This window comes from Gekko japonicus, unplaced genomic scaffold, assembly GCF_001447785.1.
Source record: "Gekko japonicus isolate JY-2015 unplaced genomic scaffold, Gekko_japonicus_V1.1 scaffold2925, whole genome shotgun sequence".
NCBI classification, from domain to species: Eukaryota; Metazoa; Chordata; class Lepidosauria; order Squamata; family Gekkonidae; genus Gekko; species Gekko japonicus.
Genome location: NW_015162562.1, coordinates 3,311 through 17,440, shown reverse-complemented (window position 1 = coordinate 17,440; position 14,130 = coordinate 3,311). Strand labels below are relative to the sequence as shown.

The window sequence follows — 14,130 nt, the reverse complement described above, 5'->3', positions numbered from 1 at the left end:
CCAGAGAGCACGAACTCCCGAGTGCTTGCTTATCTGATCACTGACTGTGCAGGTCTCTGTTCAAGATGAGGTCTGAAGAGTGTCCTCGGTTTATACTTGCATGCCTTAAATCACTTTTGTGGATGGGATGCTATAACCGCCTTGAGCTCCGAATGAAGAAAGGTGGCTAATGAATATTTTAAATAAATGCATAAATAAAATGTTGGAGCTCATTTATATTCATGGAGCTCAGACTGCTTGAATCCAGGTACGTATTTTTCTCATTCATGTAGATCCTTTCCTTTCATAGGAACGAATGCAAAAAAGCACACGCCTTTGAGAGATCCATGTGTGCATCTAAAGAAACACTGGACTGGATCCAGCAATCTTTCAGTAGAAGGCAGAGAGGTGGAGACTTGTTCCTGAGTTTCTCTCTCCAAAGCAGTTCCTCAGCCAGCAGGTCCTATGCCACCAAAGTTTCCAGAATCAGGACTTCTGGGAATGCTAGAAAGATCCACGATTCTCTCACTCACCGATTGCTGGATCCAGCCCATTGATATCTACCTTAGGATGGGGGGGACTTCTGTAATTTTCATTTTTACAACTCAAGCTGCATAAGTTGCTCCCCTGTTTCAGTTGCTGAATGGACTGGTCTCCGTCGGCAGCGTGGACTGTCAGAAATACTTCTCTCTGTGTCACCAAGAAAGCGTCCAAGGCTATCCTGAAATAAGACTCTTCCCACAAAAGTCATCTTCATCTCATCAGCACTAGTGAGTCAATGTAACACATGGGGCGTTGTATTCTCGGCTTGTAAATACACTTGGTTAAGACTGTCAGAGAAGGCAATAATAGTTTGGTAGTGGTGGAAAATGTTATCAAAGTCGAAGCTGACTTATGGGGACCCCGTAGGGTTTCCACGGCAAGAGAGGCACAGAGGTGGTTTTGCCATTCCCTGCCTCTGCATAGCAGCCGTGGATTTCCTTGGTGGCCTCCCATCCAGATACTAACCAGGGGCTGATCCTGCTTAGTTTTCGAGATCTGATGAGATCAGGCTAGCCTGGGCTATCCAGGTCAGGGCAATGCACGTGGTCATTTACAGTGCAATCCCGAAGGTGCTGCATCCTCCCAAGCCCCTTGATTTCAAGAAGAGGAAGAGAGGAGAGAAGATTGGATTTATATCCCGCCCTTCACTACCAAAGGGAGTCTCAGAGCGGCTTACAAACTCCTTTCCCTTCCCCTCCCCACAACAGACACCCTGTGAGGTAGGTGGGGCTGAGAGAGCTCTGACAGAAACTTCTCTTTTCAAGGACAGCTCTTGTCAGAACTATGGCTTGCCCAAGGTCATCCAGCCAGGTGCAAGTGGAGGAGTGGGGAATCAAACCCGGTTCTCTCAGATTAGAGTCCACGCTCTTAACCGCTACACCAAACTGGCTTCGTGGATTTGGGAATGGTGTAACTCTGTTTGGGATTGCAGTCAAGTGGGGGGCTGTGTTAGTCCGTAGTGGTGGAAAGTGCCATCAAATTGTAGGTGACTTATGACAGCCCCATAGGGTTTTCAAGGCAAAAGAGAACGCCTGCCTCTGCGTAGGGACCCCCTGGACTTTCTGGATGGTTTCCCATCCAAGTACTAACCAGGGCTGACTCTGCTTAGCTTCTGAGATTCGGCTGGCCTGGCTGCTACTTGTCTGTAGTAGTAGAAATCTGAGTGCAGTAGTGCCTTAAAGACCGGCAACATTTTCCAGGGTATAAGCTTTTGTGAGTCAAAGCTTACTGTCATCTTCAGGGCAGAGCCTGGCGCTTTTGCTCTACCTTGGGTTTCCAGGTTGCTCGAATACAACAGTAACCAGTAAGACAGAATGCAAGAGTATGGTCTACTAACCAGTCCAGAGTCATGGAGCTGAAGGTTCAGTCCAAAGGAGGGTCCAGAGTCCAGGGTCCGGCACTTGGAAGCCAGGACAGGGTATGGGGTCTGGGTCTCTAGCTGGAAAAGCAAGCACAGGTTAAGCAGGACAGGGTGCAAGGCAAGGTAGCGTCCGATTTGCTGAGTGGGTCAGCTCACAGAGGGGGTAGCGAGCAAAGTCGCTTTCACGCCAAGCCTGGCTCGGTGTGTTCCTTTTAACTGCCTCCTTTTGCTGACTCATTCCCCAAAGCCCAGGTGTCGCTTCTTCCTGGTGGATTCCTCATCCTCCAGGTGTTGGTCCTTGCTGCTTTCTATCAGCATGTCAATCCTGATCCTGTAAAGGCTTCACTCCAGGAACCAACGTTGATCACTGCTGTGCAATTAGGCTAGCGCTCCATCTTCTCTCTAAAGCTAAAGTAAGGAAGGTGCTAAAGAATGCCCTACCTTCTACAAGACCTCAAGGAGGCTGAGGGGCAGGTGCTAAAGAATGCCCTAGAAGACCCCCCCCCCAACCTGGCTGATTGGGACAGGGGCGGCGGGGTCTTCTAGGGCATTCTTTAGCACCTGGCTCTCAACCTCCTTGAGGTCTCATAGAAGGTTTTCTTCACGAAGCCACTCTGGGAAAAGGACGTGATACTTCCGAGTAGCCCGCGAGACCAGGAGGCTTTCTTCCTTCTACGCTGCGCTGGTTCAGGAGAACCCGATGGAGTCTGAGGCTCTGGCCTCTGTGTCCTTTCTGTCATCTCCTGCCAGAAGGAGCAGCCTGGCTGTGGCTGGGAGGTGTTCTCACTTCCCGATGTTTCCCCCATTGAGTCTGAGGAGCTGCTCAGGTGGGTATTCCACCGGAGCGGGGCCCAACTCCTCCAATTCTTCCTCCAAAGAGGAGGTGTCCACTGGCTTGGCCCATCACTTTATCAAATACGAATACATTGCATGACTTATTTTAATTGCTAGTGCTGTGGATCTGACCTTAAGAATAGCAAAAATATTAAAAAGTATGCTTTTAGAAAACCTTGTGATATGTTTGTAATGGTACTTTGTGATAGTTTTGAGGGATTAGGAAGGTACTGTTGCCCTTGTGTGTTCTGTACACTGCTTAGCGGGGCTATTCAAATGCCAGTTTTTCTCTCTGTGTGTATGTGTAGCTAATTTTTCATCTTGGAGGACAAAAGAAAAGCTGTCCATGGTCATTCCAAGAACCACGTTTCTCATTTACTGCATCCTTTAAAAACAAAAGTGAAATGGGTTCATCACCGTGTATTGTTCCCTTTCTCAGGGCTGGTTTCAGAATTATTTCTATAGAGGACTTTATGTTGAAAATCTCGCACTAGAGTAGAAAGTCCACGCAATCTCCTGCCCTTCAAAGAAAAACATGCCTGCGCATACAAGTAGGAACCCAGATCATGGTCTTTCCCAAGCAACATTCAGTGCAAGACTAATTCTTCACATTCAGAGGCACTAAGTCTATGAATCCCAGATCCAGGAGGCAACATCAGGGGAAGGCCTCCGCCTCTGTGCCCTGTTGTTGGCTATCCAGAGGAACTGGTTGGCCACTGTGTGAGACAGGATGCTGGACTGGATGGGCTATTGGTCTGATCCAGCAGGGTCTTCTTGTGTTCCTAGGAAGGCCTCAGCCTCTATGTCCTGTTGTTGGCCGTCCAGAGGAACTGGCTGGCCACTGTGTGAGACAGGATGCTGGACTGGATGGGCTATTGGTCTGGTCCAGCAGGGCTTTTCTTATGTTCTTAAGTTCTTGTGTCTGATTGAACTTTACATCCTGATTGAACTTTACATCTGTCTCAGCTATAGGCTAAACTTTGTTTTTGTGCTTTTCTTGTAGCAGCTACAATGGGTGGCACAGAGATGCTTACTCTCTGAAAAGATGGGCACTTGGGTGAGTCACTATATCAAGGTCTTTTTGACAAGTTCTCCTCTTAGACCAAGTTACTGGGTTTAATCTAGTGACTCATCTGAAGAGAGACTTAGCAGAACATTGGATCCAGCCCACTTATTATATTTTTGTGCCAGTGGTTTGCTTAGTTGTTCCGAACAAGCATATTTTTTTTTTAAAAAAAATCTATAGGTGGTAGAAATTTGGGGCAATCATAGGTTCCTTTGGTGGCATACATAACTTTCACATCATTGTGTATGTGTTGAATATGCATGCACGTCTCTGTAGCATGTTGTGTTTAGATGTAGTAGAGAGATATTTCCATTTAATTAAGTGGGCTAAATTGTATTTGAAACTGTTTTTTGGTTTGAGGCTTCGAAAAATTGCTTTCCGCTCCTGATTAATTTTTGTTAGAAGCTTGCTGTTCTGTAATCCAGACGAAATGTGACAAGTGTTGAAATTTCCACATACTGTCTCTTGAGCCTTGTTTTTTTGGTGAGGGCACAAATTTCAAAGCCGACTTTCTAAATGATTATAACCTTGAGATTCATATCATTTTGGAAATATTCTGAGTAGCTTCAAGGGAATGAATGAGAAGTTTGCCTTTGACCTTGGGTAGTTGAAAATTTTAATTGTTACTTACGGATCACTTGAAGGGGGGGTGTCCGACTGAGTTCTTACTGTCTTTGTTTTCCCCATTAGATTTTTGCCTCGGGCATCTCTGGATCTGACACCTCAGAGTTTCACTGACAAAGTCCTGAATGGAAAAGATCACTGGGTCGTTGATTTTTATGCTCCTTGGTGTGGCCCTTGCCAGAATTTTGCTCCAGAATTTGAGATTTTGGCTAGGGTAAGTATATAAACCAAAAGGGAGACGGCAACCAAGAAATCCGACTGAGACTGGGAAGGGCAGCCAGGAAGGAGTTGGAAAAGATTCTGAAGCGTAGGGATGCGTCGCTGGCGACCAAGATCAAGTTAATTCACGCCATAGTATTCCCCATAACTACATAAGGGTGTAAAAGTTGGACAGTGAAGATAGCTGAACAGAAGAAAGTTGATTAATTTGAAATGTGGTGTTGGAAGAGAGTTTTATGGATACCATGAACTGCCAAAAGGACAAATAAGCAGGTTCTAGATCAAATCAAGGAGCTGCGGTGGCTCAAGTGGTTAAGACGCTGAACTGCAGGCTGTGGAAGGTCAGTAGTCCAGCAGTTCGAGACCCGAGTGTGCCGCATGACGGAGTGAGCTCCCGTCTCTAGTTCCAGCTCCTGCCAACCTAGCAGTTCGAAAGCAAGAAATTGCAAGTAGATAAATAGGTGCCACTTTGGTGGGAAGGTAACAGCGTTCCGTGCGACTTGGTGTTTAGTCATCCCGGCCACATGACCACGGAAACGTCTTCGGACAGCGCTGGCTCTTCGGCTTTGAAACGGAGATGAGCACCGCAACCCTAGAGTCGGACTCGACTGGCTTTCGAGCAAGGGAAACCTTTACCTTTTTAGATCAAATCAACTCTCCCTAGAATCTAAAATGACTAAATAGAGGCGATCATATTTTGGTCACCTTATGAGAAGACAAGAGTCACTGGGAAAGACAGTAGTGCCGGTAAAAGTTGAAGGCAGCAAGGAAAGAGAAGGACCCAGCATGAGATGGATTGACTCAGTCAAGGAAGCCACAAGGGCCCTCAGTTTGCAGCTGTTTATGAAAAGACATTCATAGGGTCACCATAAATTGGAAACACGTTGACAGCCCTTAACACACACAAACGTGTGTAATCTTCCTAGCAATAGCAGATTATTCTTATAGGTCTATGGATGTGGTACTAAACAGATGGACTCTATAGATCATACTCTTTTGGATTGCCCTGAATCTTCAGATTTGAGAGCTGAATTGATTTTCCCTTTGCTTGTGCAGGACTCTGTCTCTTTAAAAGCGAAGTCTTCTTGGTTACTAAAAGATGAAGACAAACAAGTAACAATCTTTAATTAAAATTGTTGGGCTTGAAGGCTATGCTTGTTGATAAAAACGTATCTCTTTATACATTTGCAGAGATCGGCGAAATGTCTAAAGAGATAAGTTTTTAATCAACAAACATGGCCTTCGAGCTCAAAAAAATTTTAATTAAAGATTGTTATGACACCAGCTGTGAATGCTTCAAGTTAAACAAACAAGTAACTTTGCATGTGGCTAAATTTTTGGCGGCTGTCATAAAATCACATTGTGATTCTGTTAGCAAATCTTAGGTTTCCCTTTTAATGAGTGACGGCTCACTGTTTATGACTTTTGTCATGGAAAGTAATTAAGAAGAAGAATTATTTCTTTAATATAACAAACCTCAGCCTTGCAGCCTAGTCCAAAACCTAATCCCACAGTAAAAAAATTACTACCTTGCCCATCCGTTTTCTGCCAAGTTCACACTTCCAAAGCCCAGTCAGTCACCAAGTCACAGAGACTTCAGAAGCTACATGAGTCTTCACCAGGGGTCGTTTCATAGAAAAAGAGCTAGGGGGACTCATTAGCATATGCCACACCCCCTGACATCACCGGAAGTGTGTCATAAGGCCACACCCCCTGACATCACCAGAAGTGTGTCATAAGGCCACACACCCCGCCCCCAACGGTCCCGGCCGCCACCGCCGGCCTTGGTGGACCTGCAAGGCCGGCGGGAGTGCGAGGAAGCCCTGCAAAGGCCCTCCCTGGCCCCAGGCAGGCAGGGGTGGGGAGAGGCAGGGAGGAAGCAACTTTTCCCTCTTCTCCTGCCTCCTCCTGGCTGAATGAGGGCCGGAAGCAGGGGGCGGGGCTTCGTCATGTGCCCCGCCCCCCGTACCTCACCCGGGGGAACTGCGATCCCCCGCGATCTCCCCCGAAATGACCTCTGGTCTTCACAGCCTTTGCAGACCCAAGACCTCGCTCTCCTGCAGCTGCTGACAGCACATGTGCACAGAGGCAGGAGGCCTCTCCTTTGCTGTCTTCACATGAGGGGAAGGGCTGTGGTCAGTGGAAGAGCCTCTGCTTAGCATGCAGATGATCTCAGGTTCGATCCCCAGCATCTCCAGTTAAAAGGATATGGCATGTGATAGACCTCTGTCTGGGGCCTTGGAGAGCCGTTGCTAGTCTGAGTAGACAATGCTGACCTCAATAGACTGATGATCTGATTCAATATAAAGCAGCTTCACATGAGGTCCTTACAAAAGGCAGCAGAAAGCAGTGGCTCCACAGGGACTCGCGACTAGCAACTGGGGTTCTCCGACCCATGGGTTAAGGAATACTGCTTTAAAGGAATGAAACTGTTGTCTGTTGGTCTGAGATTCATTCCCATGCGGTTTTTTTCAAAACTGGACTGAAGGAGGAACATAGCTTCCTGTTAGAAGGCTGCTTTCCATCAGCATCCAGAAGAAGACACTTCGGTCCTGCCGATCAGCACATGAAGAGGGCATGAATTCAGAGTAGCCAGGAAGGAATCTGCATGAATTCTGAAATACCTGGGAAGGGCGGGCTGGAGGCATGTGAATCAGTGAGTTTCCACAGGAAGCAGTGATGTGCAGCAGAAGTTGTATGATAGCAAAGATCCTTGCAGGGTCTGGATTGTGGATTTTGAAGGTTTCACACAGAAGATATTTGGATAGAGGAACCAGATCCTGTTTAGGATGTTCCTCAGGCCCATTTTTTTTTTTTTCATTCTCATTTCTCTGGCTTATAATCTGCTTGGGAAATCGAGAGAGACTGAGACAGGAGACTTTTCACATATTCCGTTCTTCCCTCCATCCTGCTTCCTTCCAGTTACAAGTAATTTGCCGGCAAGTGGATTCTGACTCTTTTTTTTTTTTTTAACAATGTACATCAATGCTTGCCTGCTTCTCTTTCTTTCTTAAAGACGGTCAAAGGGAAAGTGAAAGCAGGGAAAGTCGACTGCCAAGCGTATAGCCAGACTTGTCAATCTGCCGGCATACAAGCATATCCAACAGTTAAGTTTTATCCGTATCAAGGAGCAAAGGTAAGGGTCTGGGGAAATTGTCAACTAATAGGCGCTGCTGGCAGGTTTTTTGTTTGCTGTTTACTTTTATTGACTTGCGAAATATTGGCACCAGTCATACGGCAAAGTTGCCGCGGGAGAGGCACGGATGGTGGGCGGATTATCCGTGCACCAGTGTTCCCTCTAAGCTGAGTTAGTGTGAGCTAGCTCACAGTTTTCTAACCTCCAGCTCACGCATTTTTCTCTTAGCTCAGGAAGAATGGCTCCAGAGTAAACTAATTTATGCAGCAGCCAAATCACTGCTCATAGCTTTAATGCCCGGAGCTCACAAAGTGGAATTTTTGCTCACAAGACTCTACAGCTTAGAGGGAACATTGCCGGGCGTGATCACACCCCAACATCTGGGAAGTGGAGCGCACCGGTGGCTTACCGCCGACAATGCGCCTTAAAAAACTAGTACCTCCAAGGTACTAGTAAACGTTTGCCACGGGCTGCCTCTAGACAGCAATTGGTGTGATCGCGCCAGCGCGCAGCATTCCCCTCCAGTCCCTCGTTTACCCGCCGGTGCCGAGGGAAGGACCCGTGGTGTGCCGCCGGCGCGTCTGATCGCGTAATCGCACATCAAACTGCGCCGGGGCAATTAGCCACGCCTCCCCCCCGCGATATCCGGCCTGTGTGACTGGGGCCATTGATATGCAACCTAGTGCCTCTGCACACACTTCCAAGACAGAGTTCTAACTTTAAAAGCAGAAAACTTCACTGCCCATGGTCAGAATTCCAAAGGTACCCACAAGCTGAAAAGGGGTGGGGACCTGTGAGCTACGGACTACCTTTGTTCTTGTGTTATGAACCAGGCACTGGAGGAAGCTCCTTCTGCCTGTCAGCCATGCAATTCAAGAATGTCTGGAGGTTTTCTTATTAGGGCGTTTCTCTTTGTGCATCCAAAGGGCTGTAAGTTTGGCTTAATTCCATCTTATTACCACGGGAACAGCTTCTCTGTTGCATTCAAGAGAGCTCTTGAGCTTCTGTGCTGTGGCTCAGTCGTACACCATCTGCTTTGCATGCAGAAAATTTCAGGTTCAATTCCTAGCATCTTTCATTGTTGAAAAGATGAAGTAGTCAGTGATTTGGAAGTCTGTCTGTGAGTTGTTAGTACTGACTCTGATCAGTAGAAGACAGCTTCATTTGTCAGCATGGGTTGATGTTTGTGTCTGCACTTTGCAATACCAAGTATCTGCCTGTCATCTTAACAAAAGCACATGTACAGAGCTAACTTAAAGTAGTCTTCATCGAGACAGTCTCTTTAGCTATACGACCAGGTCAATGTTCCCTCTAAGCTGTGGAGTCTTGTGAGCAAAAATTCTACTTGGTGAGCTACTGGCATTAAAGTTGTGAGCGAGTGATTTGGCTGCTGCATAAATTAGTTTGCTCTGGAGCTAAGACAAAAATGGGTGAGCCAGAGGCTAAAAAACTGTGAGCTGGCTCATACTAACCCACCTTAGAGGGTACACTGGACCAGGTATGAGACTTTGTAAGCACCCATCCAAATTGCAATATTTCTGCATTTCTTTTTGCTCCATAAATGTGTGTTTTAAGCCAGAAATGGATAAACTTCCTCTCTTGTGCTTTTTTTTAAAAAAAGAAACATCCTTTTGGAGAACACATAGACAGCCAAGATGTGAAAGTCATAGCCGATCTACTGCTGAACAAAGTTGAAGATATTAAAAACAAGAGGAAAAAGGCCTCCAGAAACAAGGTAGGCAATTTATTGTGAGAGCTGTTAACCTGGATGCTCTAAACACCTTTATCCTGTGTTGCTTGTGGAGATAGATTTAAACATTCAAAAGAGCAAACTTGTTGTCCTTTTATGTTTGAATCCACTGAAAAACTTAATTATTTGAGGTACCTTAAAAACTGGTCTAGCGATGAGGATTGCGATCAAACCCTTAAACCAGGCCCGTAGCAAGGATTGTTTAATATGAGGGGCACCCCCGCATACCTCCCTCCCTGAAATCTTTCCCAGAGCTCAGTGCTGGAATTTATTTAATCATTTTGATTTGATTTTTAACCCGTCCTCCCCACAAACAGGCTCAGGGCAGGTTACAAGTCACAAAATCTCAATAACAATAGTTGAAATAGTTAAAACAATCATTTAAAACAGTAGTAGGAACCACAGTCAAGGTTCATGTTGCTGTGCTCAGTTTAAGCTGATCATGAGGTCAGCAATTGCTGAAGTGATCCTGAGCTGCTGGTTCTCAGAGCTTTCCTTGGGACTGCACAATTCTAGGATCACCTCCAAAATCCCACACACACACCCCAATTCCCCCACTGTGTAGGTCAAAACGGAGTCTCCCTTTGGGAGTGCAAAGGGTTAAGCGTTTCCCTCAGTGTTTCCCTTGGCAGCCTTAAATGCCACATGCAGAGGGGGGAGTGAGTCAGCCCAAAGCTCTCACTCGGCTCTCTGGCTGTCCAGTAGCCCACAGGGACAATGAGGGCAACCTAGCAGCTGACTGACTGACTGCTCAACCCCAAGGGCCCCCCCAGCCCCGTGGCCTGCCGAGACTGCCCGAGCATCAGCAGGAGGGTGGGTGCTGCAATCCCGGAGAAGGGGTGGTGGAGCCCAGAGAGTCTTGGGGTCTTGGCAGGAAGTTGGTGAACAGGCCCCAAGAGGCCCCACCATAGCTACGCGCCTGCCTTAAACTATAGTTAAGCAAAATTTTCAAATTCTGTCAAGTGGTCTGCAGGGTCATGGTGTGACAATCTGTGCCTTAATACTATGGCAGACAGGGTAATACTGCAGTAGTCCCAACATCTTTAAGAAGGAAAGAGACATTATTAGGGATGGGCAGAAACCAGCTGATGAACTAAAGATGAACGAATTCTGGCTGGTTTGTGGTTCATGAAGCAATGTTCAGGAACCGAAGAACCACACGAACTTCCACGAATTTTGATGCAGTTTGTGGTGGTTCGTTTGGTTTAAATGGCTTGGACCCATTTAAACCGCGAAAAACTGAGAGGAGCAGAAAGCAGGGGTTTTGAAACAGGGACCCTGAGAACCATGAACCAGCCAAAATTCTTTTCACAGGGAGCAGAAACCACGGTTCAAACCAAACAGTTGTTTAGAAACCCCTGCTTTCTGGTCCCCATGAAAAGCCTTAGGGAGCAGAAAACAAGGGTTCAAACTTTAAATGGCTCATAAACCAATACAAACTGGTTCTGTTCGCCAGCTGGCATATTGGTTTCGTGGTTCGTTTCATGGTTCAGCCAAGAACTGAATCGCGAAAATGCAGTTTTTTCTCATCCCTAGACATTATCCTAATGAAAATGTTTTGAGATTTGTTGGTTTGCTTTGCTACTTTCTCCAAGAAACCTTTCAGAAAATACTAATTCTTCTATGTTAGGTGTAAGCATAACAGGGCACTGTCTTTTGGGGGAAATAAATTTAGTGTTCTCCTTCCCCCACTGTTGGAACATGCAAAGAATGTGATTCAGTAATTTTTTCTAGCAAGATCTCATTTCACATGCTGTTTCCTACATCGATTGTTAATTTTTTTCCATGAACTCCCCCTCCAACCACCAGGATGAACTCTGAGTGATGGAGCAAATTCGAAGCCTACCAAAGTTGTGGCAACAAGACTTTACTAGATCATGTTCCTGGCAGAAAAAGAAGAGGGATCCATTCCTGGATGCTCAGTTTCTCTCGACGAATGCTACCAGACTTGTTCTCAGACATCCAAAGTGTTCATTCCTAATGGAGGGGACAGGTTGGCTCCATGCAAACACTTCATCTGGAATGACCGTGACTACTTCATGCTGTGCGTATGGAGGACCTAGACAATGATGTAGCCACTCCCTTTCACTCCACCATTTTTCACATTGCTTTCTTTTTAAAAAAAATATATATCTGATTTGTGATTTTTGTTTTGCGTTTAACACACACTTGCCGCAATAGTCAAAGAACTGTGGAGGCATTCCAGATCTACTGTTCCTATACATTCTTTTCAGTACCCTCCCCCCCGACATCCTATTCTCCCTGTTGGTGCCCACGTGTTCCTAAATGGATTATTTCTCTGGGCAGAGAAGATGTCCTTAATTCTTCCTTTTCCCTCTCTTTACATCAAATGTGACTTAAAAATAAATGATGCTCATAATCGCACAGATACAGTGTTGCCGTTGTGAAAAAGAAGACTTTAATTCTCTTGGTTGATGAGTGTGCTTTGTTTGTTTATTTTTTCCCCACGACGGATGCCGTAATTGCTCCGTTACGCTCATTTAAAAAAATGAACGTGCAACCACAATTCAAGCAAGGGTACAAAAGGAGTCATAAAAGAAAGACTGCCCTGCCCAGATCAGTCATCCATTCAGGAATACTATCTAATTCTGAGCACCAAAAGTGGCTGAGGAGGAGAGTTGTGGGCAAAAGCCAGGATCTGCTGCATGGATCAACGTAAATATTAGGATCTTGCCCTTGGGGGTGGGCATTGCCAGATTTCTGAGGGTGAACATAACAGTATACTAAGTGGGAAGTAGGAGTCCTCAGTTCAATCATGCTTTTGCAGCTCAGTGCAGAAACGGAATCCTTCAGTACTGAATGTGGACCCTGCCCAGAGACTTTGGCAGCCATTTTGATGATACACCATCTGCATTACCATGGATCCTTTTTTGCTTGAAGACTCAGCCCATTGCGAGGACACTGTAGGACGTCAGCCTCCTTGCTCTGTTTCTCTGCAAAACCGTCTCTTCTGTGCTACAAAGGGACACTGTTTTCACCTTGGAAAGGCCTAGTGGATGGACTTAACAGGGCAGTTTGGAAAAGCGAAACTGCATTTTTCTTAGGGGAGGGGGGGAGAATGGTCTGATCAACATTTTTTACCTCAATACTGGTTATTTTTAGTGAGTGTTGTTTTCTTTGTGTGGGATTCACTGAGTAAAGTGTTAGTTAGAAGGAGCCCAATTGCCTTACCCATTTGGGTCACCTGCCCTCTAGAAAGCAGCTTCTGTTGTTTTTGAAGATCCCTCTAGAAGAGAAGAAGAAGAGATTGGGTTCACTACCCAAAGGCGTCTCAGAGCAGTTTACAATCCCTCCCCCTCCCCACAACAGACACCCTGTGAGGTAGGTGGGGCTGAGAGAGCTCTTTTGAGAACTGCCCTTGAGAGAACAGCTCTGAAAGGACTTGTAACTGACCCTAGGTCACACCAGCAGCTGCATGTGGAAGAGTGGGGAATCAAACCCAGTTCTCCCAAATTAGAGTCTGCACTCCTAACCACTACACCAAACTGGCCCTAAGGGCCCATGCTGCCTTAGCTGTTCAGTGCACAGCGGCCCAAGGAAGAGCCTGGCTGTGTTGGCTCTCAGCTGGTAGTGCACCAGTTGTTTGCATCAACTTCTGGTGCATGGTTGCAAACTTTTTAAAAAAATAAGCCCCAAATTTGCAGTGATAAGTAAAAAGCCAACGCCAGCAGATGGCAGCACAAGTTTGCTCCAGATTGGACCAGGGGCAGTATGCTTGAAACTTAACATAGAAAGTTAATTTTTGTCTTACTGTCCTAAAGGCCTGTGCTTAAGTTGTGTTGTATTTGTCTTTTTGAAACTTGCGGGGGGCTGGGGGGGCTGGAGGATCCCTATAATTTTTTTTAAAAATGACCTCCAAAGTGGTAACACTCCTAATCCTAAATGCATGTAGTTGAAGCAAGCAGTCTGTATTTTGCCTCAAAGCAGAAATACACAAGAAAAATATAAGATCCGAGTCCAGCGGCACCTTAGAGACCAACAAGAGCTCCAGGGTAGAAGCTCTCCTTCCAATAAAAAGTTCCAAGATCCATAGACCCTGAGCAGTAAATAGTTGTTATTAATCATTTGTTACCCGATAAACAAAAAGAGTGAAAAAATCTTGCAACTGCTAGGGCTTTTTGGGAGGTCCTTACTGGCAAGTAAAGATGTAACTACCTTGTAGGAACATAAATAAGAGCAGGCTGACAACCATGGTGAAATACAGCTGTCTCCTATGGTTCCTACACAGAGGACACCCCAGGAATGTGTGTGCACGGTATCAGTTTCACCGAACCAGCAACAGCGCATTCGTTCTGAATAAAGCAAGCACAAAAACCTACCCCTCATAACTACCTAACAACAGGCGTTTAATCTGGCCAGTACAAAAGGAATAACCCAGGGATGTCGACCTTGTTGGGCGGGGCCATGTGTGTCATAAAATGTAATGCCAGGTAGCGGAGATATAGACTTTATAAAGGACACAAAACAAAGATATTTTTTTTACTTAAAACATGCTTAAAGCATTAGTTCTGTAAGCTGCAAACCTACTTTTGATTTATTGACATTTCACCACAGAAATCTCATGCTCAAGAGTTCTGAGTCTAGGGCCCAGGTTAAAA

General features: G+C 45.9%; 1 protein-coding gene across 1 annotated transcript in view; it reads left to right on the top strand.

Annotated features, from left to right (window-relative positions):
- Window positions 1-12,823, top strand: part of DNAJC10 (DnaJ heat shock protein family (Hsp40) member C10) — a 47,823-nt gene extending 35,000 nt beyond the window's left edge. Inside the window, exons 18-23 of the mRNA XM_015406392.1 lie at window positions 616-749; window positions 3,720-3,773; window positions 4,473-4,620; window positions 7,642-7,761; window positions 9,383-9,496; window positions 11,321-12,823. Of these exons, the coding sequence (XP_015261878.1) occupies window positions 616-749; window positions 3,720-3,773; window positions 4,473-4,620; window positions 7,642-7,761; window positions 9,383-9,496; window positions 11,321-11,332 (582 nt within the window). The 3' untranslated portion in view covers window positions 11,333-12,823. The remainder of the gene's footprint in view (window positions 1-615; window positions 750-3,719; window positions 3,774-4,472; window positions 4,621-7,641; window positions 7,762-9,382; window positions 9,497-11,320) is intronic.
- Window positions 12,824-14,130: the final 1,307 nt, after the last annotated feature.